The sequence below is a fragment of the Lichenostomus cassidix genome, chromosome 24, assembly GCF_008360975.1.
Source record: "Lichenostomus cassidix isolate B80296 chromosome 24, HeHo_3.0, whole genome shotgun sequence".
In the NCBI taxonomy this organism is placed as follows: Eukaryota; Metazoa; Chordata; class Aves; order Passeriformes; family Meliphagidae; genus Lichenostomus; species Lichenostomus cassidix.
The window spans coordinates 3,729,047-3,750,001 of record NC_139504.1 but is presented as its reverse complement, the minus strand read 5'-3'; the positions used below and the strand labels follow the sequence as shown (position 1 = coordinate 3,750,001).

Sequence of the window (20,955 nt, the reverse complement as noted above, 5' to 3'; positions counted from 1 at the left end):
GTCACCCAAAAGAGAACAGAAGCATCATATGATTTTTTTTGGGGGTGAATTCTGTGTGTTGAGAGTTCAGAGGAGCACAGGAATTTGGGAAGAAAACCCCACTGGGGCTGGTTTGGTGTGGAGGAGAAATAAGGAATTTGGGTGTTTTTCCCCCACATGGAATTACCAAGTGGTTAAATGCACAGAAATTTCCCTTGCAAAACTTCCTCAGTGTGCAATTGTTTATTGAAAGCCTGAAACAGACACATTGCCATTGTTGGGCTGTTAATAAACAATTGATTAAACCTGTAAAAACTCAGGAATCTGGAAAGGTCACTCGGTGGGCAGTTTGGGAAAAAAACACACAAAAAATATTGGGAATTTTACTGTTTGTGGAGAATTTTTAACAGCTTTCCTGTGGGTTTTAGAGCAGAGTTTGAATTCAGGACCTCCCACCCCATGGCTTTGACATTTAAGGCAAGGAGAGATTTAAATATTGATTTAAATATCCTGACCATGTATTTAAATATCCAAACAGCAGCTGCAGCCACAGCCAGAAAATTCCTATTTTTCCCCAGGAGCCAGCCAGCATTTTCCTTTCTATTCTTTTACCATAAACCAGCAGAGATGGAAAAAGCCAAGCTTTAAATAGATACATAAAGCTACTGAATATATAGGTTTGTATAAATATGTTTTATGGGCACAAAGGAGCAAAAAATGAAGGTGCTTATTTGATATTCCTGGAGGATATAAAATTCTGTTTCTCTGTTTGACAGCATCCTTCTTTCAAACTCATTGGGCATAAATCAGGAGCTGTAATTCCTGTTTTACCCTCTGTGAGGTAAAAAAAATCAGCCCTTTGAGTGGAACCTGATGAGGAGAGCCAAGGAGTTCCATCATATTTTTTAAAAACTGCTATTTACACAGCTAAAATGTTGGATGGGCCAAAGATTCAGGTGGTGAATTCACCCCTCAGAGGGGTTTTGCTCAGGGGAAGCAAATCAGGAAATTTTGCTGAGGAAATCCCTGCTGGGGGCATCAACCCCTGAAGTTTGCACACCATTAATTAACTACAACCCTATTGAAAACTCACCACTACACAATTTCTGCTTCATCCAATAGATTAACAAAAAAATTCTAATTTAAATTCGCCACGACAGATCACCCTTAAAACTCAACAAGCCATAAATAAACTACAACAAACTATTTCCAACCTTCATCGTGATATATCTTTATCTGCATTCTGTTTTATCTCAGAATATTTCCCCCCTTGCTCTGCTCTGTTCCCCACTGGAAACTATTCCTGTTTTAATCTGGGCTTGAATCAAACTTGAATTAAGTTTTTAACCTGCACCAGGAGCAGCAGGCTGAGCACTCAGCCCAGGGAGGATTTCAGTGGTAATTCTGAGACTGAAGGTTCTCCCTGTGGTTAATTCCTCATTCCCCATCACAGTCATTTCCCCTGCAGTAAATGGGATTTGGCCATTGCACTTTCTGTTTATTGATACATATTTCCGAGCTGAACTGACATTCCCCTTTTTTTCCCTTCCCTGAAGTGACAGGAAGCCAAAAACCCTTAAACAGTGTTGAGTTCTGCAGCTCCCAGAGCTCTGTGCTCTCCCATGAAGCGAGCTGGGGTTAAAATTCACATTTTACATTTACACTTCAATGTGCAGACCAGGGCAGCAACACCAATTCTGCTGGAATATTTTGGGCCAAAGGATCAACTGTTTAGCTGGGATGCTTCCTGGTAATATTTCATCCTGTTTAACCAGAGATTAAGTGGGGAAAGGCTTTCATTTCAAGGCCTTGACATTGAGGAGTGTCACAGCTTTTGAGGGTGAAGAATCAAGTGCATCTAACTCTTTGTGGTGGATAAAACACCTGCTGTGCATTTGGCACACATTGCTGTTAGGATTTTTTTTTCCAGACATTGCTGTTGGGATTTTTTTCCCTTTCCTTAAATCCTGCAGTTGCACAGAACCTCTGCCTTGCTGTCTGTTCAAAATGACTCTTCCATGTGAAATGATTTCTCTGAACTTCAGCAGAAATCAAGAATTGGGTGGCTCAAGGGAGCAGCAATGCTGCACAAAGCTCCTTGTGCCCTACCTGAATCCACTTTGCGTGCCCAGAAATGGTTGCTGCGTGATATCATCCAGTAAATTCTGAAAAATAAGTTATTTTCTTACTTCCTCCTCTTTTCTGGTTCATCTGAGTCATAATTTTCTCTAATGCTCCAGCCAGCGTTTGCTACCCAGCGTGAGTAAATCTGAGCACCTAAGCCATCATTTGTCACCTAATTAAGTGACCTGGTTTTCTCAGGAGCAGGATATGTTTTCTAGCTCCCACTGCACTCAGCAGTTGTGAAAATCAGGCCACTTTTGTGTGGCTCTGACCAGTTTGGAGTAGTCAACTTTTAAAAAGCTGATCTTAGCCCAAGAACTGGAGGATGGGTCCTCTGCAGGTTTGGGCCAGGGTGGGTTTTTGGGAGGGATTCAGAGATTGAATAGTCATCAGCACCATTCCCTGCACTAAATTAAAAAATAAGGGAAAAAAAAAAAAGAATCTTTCAGTTGTAGGTCCAGGGATAAAAATATCCTTTGGCTTTTGTTTGCTTTGTGCAGCATTTCCTCCTCACACAGAAAATTAAATTGAAAAGGGACTTTATTGTCCCTGAGGATGATGGAGGCACTTTGGAAATCACACATGAACAGTGTGTGAGTCCAGCCCAGTGCTCTCTGACACCCTTTGGGCTCCCCAGGCACTGCAGGAAGCTGCAGTTGATTCCAGCAGAGCTCCTCTGGGGGATTTATTCCAAATAATCATCAGTTCATGAAGGAAAAGAGTCACCAAGGGTGGGTGGCAGAGCCTGGACTGTGCACAGCTCCTCCTGACATCTGTGCTGGGGAATGGGCAGAGGAAATCCAGGAGAAAATACTCATTTCAGAGCCACAGCTTCACTGGGAGGGTGATTTAACCCCCAGATTGCAGAGGAGAGGTCTGCAGAGTCACATCCCAGTCGTGTTTAAAGAGCAGGAACTGAACACAACAGGAGAGGAGCTGAACACAACAAATGGTGATGGAAGCAGGGAAATCCACAGTCCCTGCTGAGCTCCAGGAACAGCAGAGCAGAGAGCCTCCCTTATCTCTGAGCTCTCTGCCTTCCCAAAACAAAGCAGGGGCTGCTCTGCTGGAACCCTTTCCAGAGCAGGGCGAGGTCAGCAGGGCAGAAATCCTGACCCACAGTCACCACCCCAAATCCATCCTTGCAGGAGGCAGCAGGTGCTGCGCCCAGCCCTCTGCTGATCTCGAGGGAACTCTGGCAGATAAGGGCAGCAAAACCACTTGGGGAGGAAGTATTTTCATAATCACACATTTGCAACACAGCCCTTTCTTTTTTTTCTTTTTTTTTTCTTCCCCAGCATTATCTTTCTGCCTTCCTCTTACCCTCCAAACGAGCAGAAATGTGTATATTCAAGGGGTGGGGAAGGCAAGGGCAGAGCTGGAGCACAGCTGAGTCAACAGCACATGGCTGAGGCTGGTGGGGAAAGCTGCAGGAATATCCTCCATGGGTACAGAGCTCTGGGAGAGTCACCCCTGCAGCAGAAGGGCTGAGAAAGCCATGGTCACACACTCAGCAAGAAATCCTGGAGGGTCCCAGCTGCCCTGGGCTGAACCCTGGAGATTTCCCCCTTTTCCCTGAGTAGGAAGCCTGGAAATCACCAATTCACAGGGAATTTCACACCTTCCCCTACTGAGAGCTGTCTCTGCCCCACGACCCTAAAATCTCTCTCCTTTTCTGCCTCCTTCACTCAGAATTTCTGTTTCTTTTGGATTCTGGGTGAATCCATCCCTGTGGCTGTCACTGGTGTTACAGAGCTGAGCTGAGCTGATCCACAGCTGCTGCCCTGTGCTGATGTTAAGCATTTGGAAAACACAATTCCATGTCTAAAGCTGATTCTCGTGCCGGTTTGCTCTGGAAAATTGCTGAACAGGAGCCTTGGGTGTTCCCAGCTGGAGAGAAAAGGGATTTAGAGGCATCCTGAAGGGCTGGAAGCAGAAGGGCTCTGTGAGTGTAGCCAGGAGTGAAGGGAACTGTTCTAACCTGGGAACTCTCTGCTTTCTGCCCTCTCGTGGCTGTTGAATTTTTCTTGTCCTCGGTACAATGCCTGCACTTTCAGCCCCAAACCTTTGGGGTTTCATGCTGAAGAGACCATGAAATGCTGATGTCTCTCTGTCCAGAAAAAGCAGGGAAGTGGGAAAACCCAGAGGTCCATATCTCATCCTTTGCCCTTCAAACAATTAATGGATTTGACAGGTGGCACATCCAAAAAAACAGCCCCAGGGCTGAGAAAAGTGCAAAAAGCATCTCACAGGTTTCCAAACACACAGCAACAGCTGTGGCAGGAGCCCCAGGGCCCAGCAGCACTGAAATTCCCTTTTTATTTTGCTCTCTCTGCAGACAAAAGGCGCTGGCATCGACAGGTGGAAGGAGTGTTCAAGCAGCATGCGACTGGTTGGTATGAAGTAATAAATGTTAAAAAGTAAAAGGAACTGCCCAATTGAAGGTTTTAGCCTTTAGAATGTGGACTATTGAAACAGGGGGGTTGTCTGAAAAGCACCTGCAGGATTAGTGTTTCAGTGCTGCAAATAAGCAATGCAGGGATGAGGCTGGTCTGAGAGAATTTGGGATCTGCAGAAGGAGAAATAGGTGAGAGGAAGAACCCAAACTCTGCAGCTGAGCAGAAAAGCTGAGAGCTTCTCAGAGCTGTGCAGCGATTTCTAGTGCTCTCCTGCCTGTGTTTCACACACTGAAAGGCACAAAAGGCAGGAGCAGTGACCTGGCTCAGATCTGCTGAAACTAAAACCCAATTTTCTGTATTACCCAGCAGCAGTGATGGCTGCAAGTGAGGCAGGGCAGCTCTGCCTGACCCAGCAGAGCTGATTTTTCCCATAAAGGGACAATGAATAGAAGCCAGCACAAGGGAAGATCATTTTGCTGGGGGAGAAATCTGTCATTATCTATCAATTTAACATTTTTTTCTGCCTGCCAGGCTCTTCTCCCATGTGGGTGACCCGTTCCTGGATGACACCCTGCCCCGGGAGTATGTCCTGTACCTGCGCCCCACCGGGCCCCTGGCACAGAAACTCTCCGAGTTCTGGCAGCAGTCAAAGCAGATCTGTGGCAAGAACAAAGCTCACAACATCTTCCCACACATCACCCTGTGCCAGTTCTTCATGGTAAAGCAGAGATTCTCTTCTCTTCTCTTCTCTTCTCTTCTCTTCTCTTCTCTTCTCTTCTCTTCTCTTCTCTTCTCTTCTCTTCTCTTCTCTTCTCTTCTCTTCTCTTCTCCTCTCCTCTCCTCTCCTCTCCTCTCCTCTCCTCTCCTCTCCTCTCCTCTCCTCTCCTCTCCTCTCCTCTCCTCTCCTCTCCTCTCCTCTCCTCTCCTCTCCTCTCCCTCCTTTAGCCATTCCTGAGTGAGATTTCCACGGTTCATCCTGGTTTAGGGGGGAGCTGGGGAGGTTTTGCCCGATGCCTGGGTTTCTTGAGGAAGCAATTGTTTTTTTAAGCTGTTGTTTTCAGCAGCAGAAGACTCAATTCTCATCCTCTCAAGTGTTCCTGAGCATGAGGATGGGTGTGGGGAGGTTGGGAAGGTTATTTGTGGATAGCTGATCCTGCTTTGAGGACAAGGGAGGGGCAGAGCATTTCTAAACACAGATTTTTTATTTTTTTCCCCATGCCCCTGTGCTTTTTCTCACCCCCTGAGAGTCAAGGTAGATCATTCCCAGCCACCCCACCCTTTCCTCTGCTGAGCAAAGCCTCTCCTTCCCTTGGCAGTGCGAGGACAGCAAGGTGGATGCTCTCACAGAAGCCCTGCAGGCCACAGTGATGCGCTGGAAATGCAAATTCCCTGCCCCTCTGCCCCTGGAGCTCTACACCTCCTCCAACTTCATCGGCCTCTTCGTCAAGGAGGAGAGTGCTGAGGTGCTCAAGAAGTTTGCTGCAGACTTTGCTGCAGAGGCAGCCTCCAAAGCAGGTGAGTGACTTGGGCATTGTCAGAAAAACAAAGCTCTGGTGCCATCAAGGAGCCCAGCTTGGGAATTGTCAGGAAATCTCTGATGCCATGGAGGAGCCCAACTTGGGAATTGTCAGAAAAACAAAGCTCTGAGGCCATGGAGGAGCCCAACTTGGGAATTGTCAGAAAAACAAAGCTCTGAGGCCATGGAGGAGCCCAGCTTTGGAATTGTCAGGAAATCTCTGATGCCATGGAGGAGCCCAACTTGGGAATTGTCAGAAACCCAAAGCTCTGAGGCCACCAAGAAGCAAAGCAGCAGCCAAAGCTCATGGTTTGGGCATTTTCAGAACCCAAAGCTCATGGTTTGGACATTTTCAGAAACCCAAAGCTCATCGTTTTGGCATTTTCAGAACCCCAAAGCTCATGGTTTGGGCATTTTCAGAACCCCAAATCTCTGAGGCCACCAAGAAGCAAAGCTCCCAAAGCCAACCCCTGATTTTCAGGTGCAAACTCAGAGCCTGAGGTGAACACCCCACGCCATGCTTTGGCTTTCAGTGCTTTTCAGCTGAAGATCTCCTCTCTGTGAGTTTCCAGCTCTGCCTCTGAAGGGGAAGTTGACATTTGCTGGTTCCTTAGCCTCTCACGCAGACACCCTGAGCGAGGCTCAGCATTTCCTGCCTCCTCACCACCTCCAGCCACCACCACAGAGCTCTCCTCGACCATTTCAAGGCCATGCATGCCATTTTGCTGCATTTCTAGGGGGTAAAGAAGGCGCTGGGAGAAGATCCCAAATGTCCTTTCCAACCTCAGTGCTCGCAGGGATGTCTCCATGGTCCTCTCCTGCTCCTGGAGGGGAAATAACCAGAATATCTCCAGTGGTCTCCAGTGCTGAGCAGCCTCTCTGGGTGTCTCCAGTTCCCTCCAAAGTGGGAATTCCCAACACTCTGGGAGCACTGGGATATCTCCCTGATTAATCCTCCAGCCTGCATCACTGCAGAGCTCAGCTTGGATTGCTCACAACACAACCAGGGGTGATTTTTACCCCCAAAAAAACCCACTGAGCCAGAATGAAGAAGCATTGGTGGCTCCTTACAATTTTCTGAGACTGCTCCACTTCAGGCCAAATCAGGTTTTTTTGGGGGAAAAAAAAACCCTACATTGCAGCCACAGCTTCCTCAGGTTATCACATTAAAGTCTCTGGGGCTTTTTCAGAGATCCTGAACATACATTTTATTGCTGATCAAAACCAACACCAACAACAAAATATGGATGAGCTTGCAAAGCTACCCCTGGCTGGCACTTGGAGTCTCTGAATAGCTGCAATTTGGACTGAATAATCAGTCAAATTTAATTGCAATTTTTGGTTGAATAAGCAAGAATAAATTACATGCAAACAATGTATCCTATGATTTCCACATCTGCTGGAAGAGTCCCAATATTTCACATATTTTCACCTGGAATCTTTTCCTAATGCAGGTTCTTTTTTCTGCAGGATCATTTTGAATCCTTATTACATCACTGCTTGTTTCCACAATTTGGGAATACCTCACCCTCAGTGGCCAAACTGATAATCCAACTAATGTCCAGGGAAAAGATTTCATCAACTTGCAAATTCCATGGATTTGTAGATGTTAGTGCAGCAGAGAGAAAAATAGAGGGAGAGAAAAATAGAGGGAGAGTGAAAAATCATGCTTTTTAACCTGCTTATTTTGGAAAGATCCTCAGCTGCTCACAAAAGCCTCCCCACTACCTGGAAAAGTGTCTTTTTGATTTTTGGCAGGAGCTCCAGCGCGTTCAGAATTGCAGTTAAGTATTGTCCCAGTTGTTGTTTGGCAGTTTGGCAAGGATGCTTTGTCTGGCACCCTGCAGGGACTCAGGGCTGAATCAGACCCCAAATCTGATCATTTGATCCATCAGAGAGCTCAGGATATTAGAGAATTCCCAGCCTTTCCAAGCTGCCCTGCAGTTCCACTGGAGCACCTTTGCACATCCAGCTCCCGCTAGAGGTGACAGTCACTCTCAGCCCTCCCAAAATCCCCTAATCTGGCAGAAATGGGTTTTTAACTTCCCTTTCCCCCTGCAGATGTGCACGTGGAGCCCCACAAGAAGCAGCTGCACGTCACCCTGGCCTATCACTTCCAGAGCAGCCACCTGCCCACGCTGGAGAAGCTGGCGCAGAGCATCGACGTCAAGCTGGGCTGTGACTGGGTGGCTGCCATCTTCTCCAGGGACATTCGCTTTGTCAACCACGAGGTAACCTCCTAGAGATTGTTTCATCCCCAAAAAAAGCCCAAAATCCCAAGCAGAACAGTCAGCAAACACACCTTAGTGCCTTGTTTTGGGGTTTTACAGTCCAGACTTGCTCTTTCCCCCACTGCGTTCCTTCCTTCTGGTGGGAATAATGTCCTGCTGATTAATTAATTCTAATTATGACTCTGCTGTGAGCTCAGCATGGGCTGGGCTGATCTCTCCAGAGCCACCCCAGGATTTTAACCTGACCAGCTCAGTCCTGTTGTGCAGTCTTGACCTTTGTTATTAACCACAACATTTGATTTCATCACGTCACAAACACTCAGCCTCACAGCCTTTATGTTCCAATTACTCATATGGATTCTGCAACTGAAATATCAAAGTCTCATAAGATAATTTCCCTAATTATATTGTTTCATAAAATTATAAAATATAGAAAGGAATATCAATTCCGTTTTGCAGATTGAGCCTAGAGAAGCCATGTGTGGGATTTATCTGAAATACAGTAAAGTTTGATCTCTGGTCTGAGGTGCAGTATGGAGAAAAAGGCACCTCCAGGAGATGAGACATCTGAACTATCTCAGATGTCCATCTCAGGATGAGATGGATCAATGTCTGGAGCAGGGACATGTCTGCTCAGCCTCAGGAGCTTGGCCGTCTGAGCTTGGGGTGATTAACCCCACCAAGGCCCAGAACCAGACACACAAAACCTGTGGCTGAGCTGGGAAAAAGCTCCTTTAGCGCAGCACAGGATCCACCACAAATCCCAGAGCTCCTGGAGAGAGCCAGCCCAGTCTGTGCTTCCATCCTCCTTCCCTACCCAGAGAGCTGAGTCCTTTGGAAACTCCATGGAATCAATGATCCTCACTGATCAAAACTGATCACTCACTGATCAAAACTGATCGCTCACCGATCAAATCTGATCACTCACTGATCAAATCTGATCACTCACTGATCAAAACTGATCACTCACTGATCAAAAGCAGCTCCAGCTCTGCAGATCCCACCCCAGCCATGTGGGAAGCTCTGGCCCTGCACTCTCAGGGGACAGGACTGGTTCCTGTCCTCCTTGAGGATGCCACAGATGGTGCAGGAGGATTAACGAGGGCTGGCAGCAGCAGGAGAGCTGAGCTGCTCAGCAGATGGTGGCTTCTCTGTCATAGGGACACTGCACAAGTCAGGCTTGGCCAGGCACAGGGACATGGCTGTTCTCCTCCTAAATGGAGGATTTCTGTTCTCCTCTTAATGGGGGATTTCTGTTCTCCTAAATGGAGAATTTCTTTTCTCCTAAATGGAGGATTTCTGCAGCCACTTCCAAGGAAACCTCCTGCAGACGTTCAATCCATGTCAAGTGAATTACAGAATCACACTCAGTGATTTTTCCCCCCACCTTTTAATTTAGTCTTGTTCATGTCAGGAAACACTGAGGAAACAGTGTGGCCACATCCCAGAAATTCTCATTGCCTGTGGTTTTTTTCCTGTGAAAATTCCCTTGAATTCCCAGCATGTCAAATCTTTCAGCCCCACAAGAGCTACTCTGCCCTGTCTTCAAAAGCAGCAGCAAACAGAAATGCCTTTTCAGCTCAAACATGAGTAGGGAAATCAAGAATGGTCAGTGACCACCAGAGCTGTCTAAATTCCAGAATTCAATTCCATGTTTAACAGGGTGTTTGGATTTAAACACGCAGTCATGGCTTTGCTTGCTCATAAAAATCATCTTCCCCTGGTTACTGAAGACACAACTGGAATCAAGTTGGGAAGAATTAAATACCTAGAAAAGCTTTCCAACAGCAAAGAGTGGCAGGAATTCCCTGAAGGAAAGCTTTCCTGGATAAAGCACTGGGAGAAGAGCTGAGGTTAAAGGCTGGAGTGCTCCTGATGCCTTAACAGGCTTACCTAAAACAGAGCTAGACAAAGTTCAGAGCATAAAAAGCAGTTAGATTTATATTTATTGAAGGCCTTCAGGTGCATTTAGGGCAGACAAAGCCACCCAAAATGGACAGCAGGTCATGAGTTTTTCATCTTTTATAAGTTCTGTCCATTTGCATGTTGAGGTTTAATCCTCCAATTCCAGCTGCAGCTAATGAAGTCAATTACTCCAAGTTTGCTCCCCAATTCACTGCTGTTTACATATCTTGGGCTCTGAGACAGTGAGGTGTCCTTGAGGTTTGAGCTCAGAGAGGAATTGTTTTGTCTAAAAATGAGAGAACAGCAGCTCAGCACCTGTATGGAGCCCAGAGTTATACACTAAAAATTACAGGATTACAGATACATGGAAAATATAGAAGCTAAAATCCCAATGCCTCACTCCTGCCCCACTCTGCTGAAGATTCCCTTCCACTCACAACCCCTTTTGTGCTTTTTCTCCCCCAGACTCTCCAGGTCATCTACCCCTACACCCCCCAGAACGACGACGAGCTGGAGTTGGTGCCAGGGGACTTCATTTTCATGTCCCCAGTGGAGCAAAGCAGCACCAGCGAGGGTTGGATTTATGGCATTTCCCTGGCCACGGGCTGCTCGGGGCTGCTGCCTGAGAACTACATCACCAAGGCGGATGAGTGTGGCACCTGGGTGTTCCATGGGTGGGTAGAGCTGGGAAAAGGGATTTCAGCTGGATTGGTGAAATCCCAGCCTGGAGGGAGGCTGGGAAGGTCGCTGAGGGGAAGGAATTGGCAGGCAGAGCTTCATCTCATCTGCCAAGGAGGAGCAGATGCTCTCTCTTAGCGTGAAGTTAGAGGACGAGGGGGTTTTTGGAGTTTTATTTAGCTCCCAAAAATGGGAGAAATAACGGGTAAAACAGGTATTAAGGTATAATAAATACCTTTAAAAAAAAAAAATTCCACTTTTTAAAGTGGAATGGTAGTGAAGTATTTGTGTCATAATTGCAGTGAAATTTCCAGGGGTGGATTTTGTGTCATTTCTCCTTTCCATTCTGTATTTTTACATTATTTCTGGATCTGATGAGAGCAACTTTTCCCTTTTCTATCTGTTTAGTTCAGTTGTTTTTTTTCTGTTGTTCTAAGTTAAAATTGTATGCTGAATGTTGATTTTAATGATGGGGTTAGAGGACAAGGTGATTTTTTTTTTTTCAGCTGAGATGCTGCAGCAGCTCTTTCTCACTGCCAGGATTGCTGCTGGTTTGTGGAGCTGGAGCAGATGGCTGCTGCAGGCACTGCTGTGCAAACACCTCTGGGGTGGGCCTGGGATCAGAAAGGTGTAAATTTGAGCATTAATTTGGGAAGAGACATCTTCTGTGCATAATTCCCTGCTGAAAAGGACTTGGGATCAGCAGCATTTCTTAGGATATTTAGTAGAGTCTTCAGAAACTTGCCATTGGCTTCAGTGAGAATGCAGCCCTCATCTTTTGAGAAAGGTTATGCCTCTTGGTTTTGGTGGGAATTAGTCAAAAAGCAATTTTAAAAAGGGTGTTTGAGGGGTGGATTGATATCTAAGCACCTTTGGCAAACCTGAGGTGTAGGGAATAATTTCTATTATTTCCCATAAGAGGAAAAGGTGGCAAAGAGAGGGGAGAGGCACATTCCAAGCACCATGAAAACACAAATTTGGTTCCATCACAGCAGGTTAGATACCCAGGGAGGGGATGGAGATAGAGAACAAAGCACAGACAGTCTGGATTTCACATTTCAGTGCAAAGCTGGCCTGTGGGGAGAGCTTTGAACAGAAAAGAAAAGCTGTTGGTAACTCCTGATCCAGGAGAGCCAGAGCTGCCCCAGCTCAGCTCTGAATGCAGACTGAGCCTCCCCAAATCAAACAGAACACGGGAAACAAAAAGAGCAGAAAAGAACACCCCAGGCTGCTCTTGCCTGAGATTTTTCAGGCTCCCCAACTGCAGGGAGGTGAATGACAGACACAGAGCAGGCACAGGACAGTCCCAGGTGTGACAGCCACCATCACCTCCTTCTGGAGCTCAGCCCTGAGTCCCATCAGGCACAGCCAGAGATCCCTCATTTCCCCCTCATTTCCCCCTCAATTCCCCCTCATTTCCCCCTCAATCCCCCTGACAGATCAGAGAACCCAAGGCACCATCCCAATCCCGAGGCAGGGGATGTTGTCTGTCCTCAGTCCCTGCTTGCCAAGCAGAGGAACCACGAGCCTTTGGGAAAAGCTCCCAAGCAATGACCTCTCCTCAGCAGATGACTCAGCTGGAATAGCCTCAGCAGTTTGTGTTTTCCAGCAGCAGGGAGGAGGCAGCACTGGGGACAGGCTGGTGGCAGTGCTGGGGACAGGCTGGTGGCAGCACTGGGGACAGGCTGGTGGCTCTTCTGCTGGCACTCTGAGCCAGTTTGCCTTTACCTCAGCACCGTTCCCAGCGAGTCCTGCCGTCTGTAAATAGATGGTGAAGCATTTGTGGCCTTTATTCAAAGGCTTAGAGAGAAAGGAAAGCCTCAGGAATCATGTGGCAGCTCCTGGGGGCAAAGAGAACCCAAAAAATCCTTGGTGTTTTCCAGAGCAGTGTCCTTAAAAATGTCATATGGGCAAAGCAGGAAGGAGCTGAAATGGGAGGAAGGGCTGCAAGCTGGAAGAATATTCATTTTTCCAGAAGCAGAGATGGGTCCTGGCTAGGAACTGAGATTCTTTCCACGCTGAGATTCTTTTCACATCGAGATATCCAAGTTTTGGGGTTAGTGAGGAGGGATCTGTGCTGACTGATGCTCCACCTGGGCAATGAGGAGAACAATTCCTTGGGGCAGCCCTTGCTGGGAACTCAGGAATAATCCAGCACCCTAATTCCACCAGATAACACACCAGGACCAACAGCCTGCTGGGTTTTTTTCCTCCTTTAAACCCTGATATCCCAGAAGATCAGCTCTCAACAAAAATGCAGGTGACCTATTTTTGTCCCACAGGCAGAGATGCTCAGGGTTATTTTAACAGCTGTGAAACCCCTCTGAGATTCCACCCTCACTGAGGATATCAGGAAGAACTCCTGACACATTTAAAGCACTGAAAAGCTGCTCTGGCAGCTATTTCTGTCAAAGTGAATGACCACATCCATTACCTGCTAATGTCCTTTTCTTAATGACTAAGCAGAGGTAACTGAGTCAGCACAGGGTCTGTCATTGCCTGTCACAGTTTAGTCCCCAGGGTTTTGGTCCAAGTCCTTGAGGATCTGGGAATGAGAGCTTTGTTCAGAGGGAAAATCCTTAGACAAGGCTCTGGAGGGAGAATGGGATTTGTTAGATCACTTTGGAAGCACTGGGGGCAATAAAATCCCATAGAGGTGGGAAAGGGAATGGGCAGCACTGGAAAATGCAGGAACAGGGCTGAGTGCAGCAGGTCCTGCCAGGGGGTAGGAGCTGTTTTGGGCACAAGAACCCTCAAAAATGCCCAGGGAGAGTCCCCACCTTCCTGCTGAAGCCACAACTTGTGCTATAAAGTTGAAGGAAAACTCCTTGTAGCCTTTAATTCCCAAGTTTTGGACCCAAAGTCCATGGTCAGAGACACAGACTTGACCCCAGGTGATGTTATGAGCATGCTGGGGTGGTCAGGAAGGTCCTGGCATTTTCCAGGAGAATATTCCAGGGCTGAGAGAGCCTCCCAGCCTGAAGTTTGGGAATTGTTCTGTAGATTGTTTCTAAGGAAACAGCCCATGAGGTGGGATTTATCTCCTCACGTTGTGCATCACCTGGCAAGGTGCTCTCTGGGCAGCACTAAAAGCCAAATAATAATGAAATAACATCACAACAGTAATTACCAGAAGCTCCCGAGGGCTGCAGAAATGTTCTGAGAGCATCCTGAGCACACAAAGCATTCCCAAAGCCAATATTTTTCTATTTTTGGCAGGTCCTACTCCATTCTGAATACCACACCTTGCCCATCCCTGCAAGCCTTTGCTGATGGAGCTCTGGAGAGGAGGCAGCAGGAGGACCAAGGGCCAGGGGATGCTGGGCCACTGACCATCATCTGCCAGAACGTGCAGGTAGGGACCCCACACCCCAACACCACTGGGGATGAGCTTCCAGGGAATGGATTTCCCCCAAAAATTCACCCCTGGGCTCTTTTCACTGCCTGCAGCACAAGGTATAAAGGTTTTGAATGCCACAATCAACCCCAGGCATTGCTGTCCCCAAACTGCCCCTCCAGCTAGGGTGGCACAGCCCCACCCTCTGCTCCCTCCAGGATCATAAATTCCCGAAGAGCTCCACAAATCCATACAATAACAAATCCTGCAGCCTTCCTTGTGATGTTTGCACACAGGAAAAGCAGGAGGAGCCTGCTGCTGGCTCCTGGGGGTAACTCAGATCTCTCTGCAGGTAGGGACCCCACACCCCAAAACCACTGGGAATAAGCTCCAGGGAATGGATTTCCCCCAAAAATTCACCCCCTGGGCTTTTTTCACTGCCTGAAGCACAAGATACAAAGTTTTTGAATGCCACAATCAACCCCAGGCATTGCTGTCCCCAAACTGCCCCTCCAGCTAGGGTGACAGTGCCCCACCCTCTGCTCCCTCCAGTATTATAAATTCACAAAGAGCTCCACAAATCCACAAAAATCACAAATCCTGCAGCCTTCCCTGTGATATTTGCAGGAGGGCAGAGCAGGAAGAGCCTGGCTCCTCAGATCTCTCTGCAGGTAGGGACCCCACACCCCAAAACCTTTAGGGACAAGCTCCCAGTGAATGCATTTCCCCAGAAATTCACGCCCTGGGATCTTTTCACTCCCTGCAGCACAAGGTATAAAGGTTTTGAATGTCACAATCAACCCCAGGCATTGCTGTCCCCAAACTGCCCCTCCAGCTAGGGTGACAGTGCCCCACCCTCTCCTCCCTCCAGTATCATAAATTCCCAAAGAGCTCCCCAAATCCACCAAAACCACAAACCCTGCAGCCTCCCCTGTGATGTTTGCAGGAGTCTGCTGGCTCCTGGGGGTGGCTCAGCCCCCTGTGCCCTGTGCTGAAGGTGACACGTGCTGTCCTTGCCCGCAGCCCCTGAGGATCAGCAGCCAGCCTGGCCCCCAGAAGCGCTGCCTGTTCGTCTGCAGGCACGGCGAGAGGATGGATGTGGTTTTTGGGAAGTACTGGCTGTCCCAGTGCTTTGATGCCAAAGGTGAGCTCCTGGGATTCCCTGCAGGAAGGAGAGTGGCCTCTGCCGGGTGGAAGTTGTGGGTTTGAACATGAAATTATGGTTTTTTTCTACAGTCAGAAGCAGAAAGTCGAGTCAGGGAGGAAATACTCTATTTTTTAGTATGTTGGGAAATATTGCAGGAGTGATTGCAGTTACATCACCAAAGAGCACATGCAGTCAGTGTTCAGTGAAAACATTTGTACCATCAAGAAAGTATTTTGCACAGCTGGCTCTGAGTCCTAAATGAGCATAACACTGCTCAGAGTGGTTTTGGGGGCATAAATTGGTGTTTTCAACCCAGTCATATGCTTGTGTTTCAGACTATAATTAACAGATTACAACTCCAGGCTCTGTTGGCCTTAGAGCAAATCAGAAATTTGTCCTAGAAGTTTTTTTTCCATTCAAAACTATCAAAAATACCAATATCTTGTAGCCAAAGGATGATTTCACACCTCCCTTCTTTCTACACTGTGGCTGAAGAGCTCTGACATTCCAGCCTCCTGTAAAAATGTAACGTTTGTTGTGGGATAGAAATTATTTCCATTGGGGGAAATCCACCCTGAAGAAAACTTTAGAAAAATCCATCCTAAAGAAAACTTTAGAAAAATCCATCCTAAAGAAAACTAAAAAAAACCATTAGCCACATTCCCTGCTGATCTCGAGCTGGTGAAAGGTGTTTGATTTAATTCTGTTTGAGATTCCTGATGGGGAAAAAACTGCTCAAGAGCCACGTCAAGGACCTGCTAAGCACAACCAGGGTGGTGGGAGAGGGGAAAAAATCATCTCTGCTGTTTCTGCCTCTGTCTGGCACGATTCCCTTTCTGCCTGAGGCACTGACTGCAGCCTGGCCCCTCTCCCTGCAGGAAGGTACATGCGCAGCAACCTGAACATGCCTCACAACTTACCTCAGAGGAGTGGTGGTTTCAGGGACTACGAGAAGGATGCTCCCATCACCGTGCTGGGCTGCACCCAGGCCAGGCTCGTGGGTGAGTGCTGCTCAGTCTGAGCTGAAAGAGGGAGGATTTGGATGGGATTTTGGGAAGGGATTCTTCCCTCTGAGGGTGGCAAAGTTCTCCCCATCCCTGGAAGTGCCCAAGGTTGCATTGAATGGGGCTTGGAGCAACCAGGGATGGTGGAAGTTGTCCCTGCTTTTGGGATTTTTGGTTTTTGGTTTTTTCCAACCCAAACTATTCCATGATTCCACGAAAAGCTTGCACTTCCACATCCCTAGAAGTGCCCAAGGTTGCATTGAATGGGGCTTGGAGCACTCTGGGATACTGGAAGGTGTCCCTGCTTTTGGGATTTTTGGTTTTTGGTTTTTTCCAACCCAAACTATTCCATGATTCCACGAAAAGCTTGCATTTCCACATCCCTGGAAGTGCCCAAGGTTACACTGAACGGGGCTTGGAGCAACCAGGGATGGTGGAAGTTGTCCCTTCTTTTGGGATTTTTGGTTTTTTTCCAACCCAAACTATTCCATGATTGCACGAAAAGCTTGCCCAGGGAAGCTTCACTGTCTTCCTCTCACACTCCCCATCAGAGAAAGGTAAAGTGCAAGGCAGGAAAGAATGGATTGGATGCCCTGAGCTAATGGGATTTTAACGTTTCTAGAAGCTTTGCAAAGTCCTTTCTCCTTGCCCAGCAATCTCCCTCTTTCAGAGGAGACCTCGTGTCCTTCAGCTGCTGCAGCTGAGGAAAAGGCAAAGCAGAAAATGTAGGACATGGGGTGAAATCAGAGCCACCAGCAGGATGGGTGCATTTGGGAGATTTTGTTATCATCCATGTTGGGCAGAAATGCAGCAGCGTGACCATGACCTCATGCAAAATATGCTTTTTTCATCTCCAGTTTTCCTTCACCAATATAAAATATGCTTTTTTCACCTCCAATTTCCCTCACCAATATATTTCTACCAGCCTGCCTGGCTTTCTGTTGTCAAAACCACAGCCCAGATCATTCCCAGTGCTCTCCCACCCTCCCTGACTTCTGAGCCCCTTGCTTTTGTGCACAGAAAATCCTTCCCAGGTCCCAGAGCTGCGATTAGGGCAGCCAAGCCCCTTAAAGACACTGAGCATCTCCTCCTCCTCCAATCCTTCCTCGCTGGTCACATCCAAACTAGGGCAGCTAAAATTATCCTGGCGGTTTTGAACACAAATAAATCACACTGCAGCAGCAGCAGCAGCAGCAGGATGCTCAGACTTGTGGCCACATGGCAGCAGGGCTGGCAGTCTGCACTTGGCAGGAGGGAGGATGTGACAGCACTGCACACTTGGCTGGTGGCAATAAAGGGACACGTTTTGGGGGGAATTGAAGGGGTTTGAGGATACATTTTGGGGGAATTAAAGGGGTTTGAGGACATGTTTTGGGGGAATTAAAGGGGTTTGAGGACACCTTTTGGGGGAATTAAAGGGGTTTCAGGACACATTTTGCTGGTGGCATTCAAGACACACTTTGCTTTGGCATCAAAGAGGTCTGAGGACACCCTTTACTGGTGGCATTCAGGGGTCTAAGGACAATTTGGGGGGAATTAAAGGGGTTTCAGGACACATTTTGGGAGGAATTAAAGGGATACAAGGACACACTTTGCTGGTGGTAAAAAAGGGGTCCAAAGACACATTTTGGGGGGAATTAAAGGTGTCCAAGGACACAGTTTGTGGGGAATTAAAGGGGTCCAAGGACACACTTGGCTGGTGCCAATCCAGGTGTCCAAAGGCACACTGCTGTGGCATTCAGGGGTCCAAGGACACACTTTGTGGGGAATTAAAAGGGCTTGAGGACACACTTTGCTGGTGGCATTACAGAGGTCTGAGGACACCCTTTACTGGTGGCATTCAGGGGTCTAAGGACACACTTTGTGGGGCATTAAAAGGGTTTGAGGACACACTTTGCTTTGGCATTCCAGGTGTCCAAGGACACAACTGCAGCTGTGGCCTCAATGGCTCCAGAGCCACAATTCCTGTGCTGACCAAAGCCTGTGAGCAGCTTCTCTATGACAGGATGTCTATATTAATTACTATATTCAATATATTAAATACATACATTAAATACTTCATTTTCCATAGGAAAAAAAAAATTATTTAACAATCAAACCGAAGTATTAAAGCTGCTTTCTTCCTCCCAATTTGTCTCTAATCCGGGACAATGTCCCTCTCCTAAATTCCTGCACTCTCCCTAGAGATTTCCAGCTCAGCTCCACACAGTGACAGCCACTGCCAGGGTCATTGTCCCCTCCTTGCTGCCACTCCTGTCCTGCTCTGCCAACAGAACAAACATGTGTCTCCTGCTCTCCACAGGCTGAGCAGATCCCTGTTCTCCTCCAGTTCCCTCAGGAACATTAACAATGCAGGAATATTAAAAACCCTGGCAGTGGAGTTGATTCTTTTCTCGTTTGCAGTGATCTCCCAGTGTGTGATGAAATTCTGATTTATGCCAGCAAAGATTCCAGCTGGTTGGATTAAGCTGGGTTTGAGTTGTGTTGAATCATTATAAATGAAATGAAACTAAATCCAAGACCTCTGTGATTTTTCTGGGTGTTTTTTTGGTCAGACCCACGAGGAGCAGCTCCCTGCTGGGTGACAGGATATCCCTTTGCAATGCCATTAATCTGGATTTGTTCACAAATATCAACGTTTCCTTGCAGGTGAAGCCTTGCTAGAAACAAATACCATTGTAGACTACATCTACAGCTCCCCATCCCTGCGGTGTGTGCAGACAGCTCACAATATCCTGAAAGGTAAGAAACCACGGGGAGAGCCTGGATTTCCCTCACTTTCACATAAAATACAGATTATTTCTGTGGGAATATATTTTATATTAGCAAAATCCATCAGGAATTTTAAAGATAAGAAACCACGAGGGAGAGGCTGAATTTTCCTCACTTTCTGTGTAAAACACAGATTATTTCCATAGAAATATATTTTATATTAGCAAAATCCATAAGGAACCTTTTTAAAGGTAAGAACCCACAGGGAGAGCTTGGATTTCCCTCACTTTCTGCCTAAAACACAGATTATTTCTATAGAAATATATTTTATATTAGCAAAATCCATAAGGAATTTTAAAGGTAAGAACCCACAAGAAAGGGGCTGAATTTTCCTCACTTTCTGCATAAAACACAGATTATTTCCATAGAAATATAGTTTATATTAACAAAATCCATCAGGAATTTTAAAGGTAAGAAACCATAGGGAGAGCCTGGATTTTCCTCACTTTCTGCATAAAACACAGATTATTTCCATGGGAATATATTTTATGTTAGCAAAATCCATCAGGAATTTTAAAGATAAGAACCCACAAGGAAGGCACTGAATTTTCCTCTGAATTTTCCTCTGAATTTTCCACTGAATTTCCTCCACTGAATTTTCACATAAAACACAGATTATTTCCACGGGAATATATTTTATATTAGCAAAATCCATCAGGAATTTTAAAGGTAAGAAACCATAGGGAGAGCCTGGATTTTTCTCACTTTCTGCCTAAAACACAGATTATTTCCATAGAAATATATTTTATATTAGCGTCATCCATCAGGAACCTTTTCCTAATTTCACCAGCTGCCAGCCAGAGGCTGACATTCCCTGGCATATATTAAACACTATATTAAATATATTAAATACACACATTAAACACTTCATTTCCCATAGGGAAAAAAAAAATTATATAACCATCAGACTGAAGTATTACAGCTTTTTTCTCCCTTCCCAGCCGCTCCCATTGCCACCTCTCCCTCTTTTCCAGGAATGCAGCAGGAGAACAAGCTGAAGATCCGCATAGAGCCAGGCTTGTTTGAGTGGACCAAGTGGGTGTCAGGGAGCACCCTGCCCGCCTGGATCCCCCCGCTGGACTTAGCTGCAGCTACTCTAAGCGTTGATACAACCTACAGGTAGCACAGATCGGGGGCTCTGAGGGGTTGGTTTGAAGATTAGCACTGAATTCTGCTGAGTTTTTAAGGTTAGGCTGTGAGTGGAAGAGGTGTTGAGGTTCCCGGAGTCAGTTTGGAGGTTGTTGGGCTGAACGTGGCTTGAAAACCTAATTATAAAGCAAATTTCCCACCAAATTATAAAGCAAATTTCCTACCAAATTTCTCACAATTTGCTCTGTGGTATCACCTGAAATGCTGGTGTTTCCCTGTGTCCTGCTGCACCCCTGTGTTTAAGAACCTTCGGGTGGGATGAGCAATTGAAGGATTAAAAGGTACAAAAAAAAAGAAGGGAAAGGTAAAGAAAGAAAAAGAAGGGAATGGTAAAGAAAAAAGAAAAGAAGGGAATGGTAAAGGAAAAAAATAAGGAAATGGTAAAGAAAAAAAAGATGGGAATGGTAAAGCAAAAAAAAGAAAGAAATGGTAAAGAAAAAAAAGAAGGAAATGGTAAAGCAAAAAGGAAAGAAGGAAAAGGTAAAGAATAAAAAACGCTGGTTTTTTCATAGGTAATTCCACCATAAAGCACTTCCATCATGAAGCACTTGTGCTGTGTCATTCCAGCCTGCAGCTAAAATCCCAGCAATTCCAGGGGATTGGAATAGAATTCCTCACTCTGGATTTATCCCTGGAAGGACATCACGAGGCTGACACTCAGCACAGTGAGGCTCTGAGTGAGTCAGGAGAGTCTCTGCCTCAAAAAAAATCCAT

General features: G+C 46.6%; 1 protein-coding gene across 2 annotated transcripts in view; it reads left to right on the top strand.

Moving 5' to 3' along the window:
* UBASH3B (ubiquitin associated and SH3 domain containing B) overlaps positions 1-20,955 on the top strand; it is a 62,134-nt gene that overhangs the window by 37,862 nt on the left and 3,317 nt on the right. Inside the window, exons 2-11 of one of the 2 annotated variants that reach the window (XM_085081832.1) lie at positions 4,442-4,495; positions 5,034-5,220; positions 5,819-6,017; positions 8,080-8,249; positions 10,620-10,828; positions 14,052-14,187; positions 15,193-15,313; positions 16,195-16,317; positions 18,970-19,062; positions 20,067-20,211. In XM_085081832.1, coding sequence (XP_084937958.1) covers positions 4,442-4,495; positions 5,034-5,220; positions 5,819-6,017; positions 8,080-8,249; positions 10,620-10,828; positions 14,052-14,187; positions 15,193-15,313; positions 16,195-16,317; positions 18,970-19,062; positions 20,067-20,211 — 1,437 coding nt within the window. Of the gene's footprint in view, positions 1-4,441; positions 4,500-5,033; positions 5,221-5,818; positions 6,018-8,079; positions 8,250-10,619; positions 10,829-14,051; positions 14,188-15,192; positions 15,314-16,194; positions 16,318-18,969; positions 19,063-20,066; positions 20,212-20,955 lie in introns of both variants that reach the window. The other variant, XM_085081833.1, reaches the window with a different exon arrangement.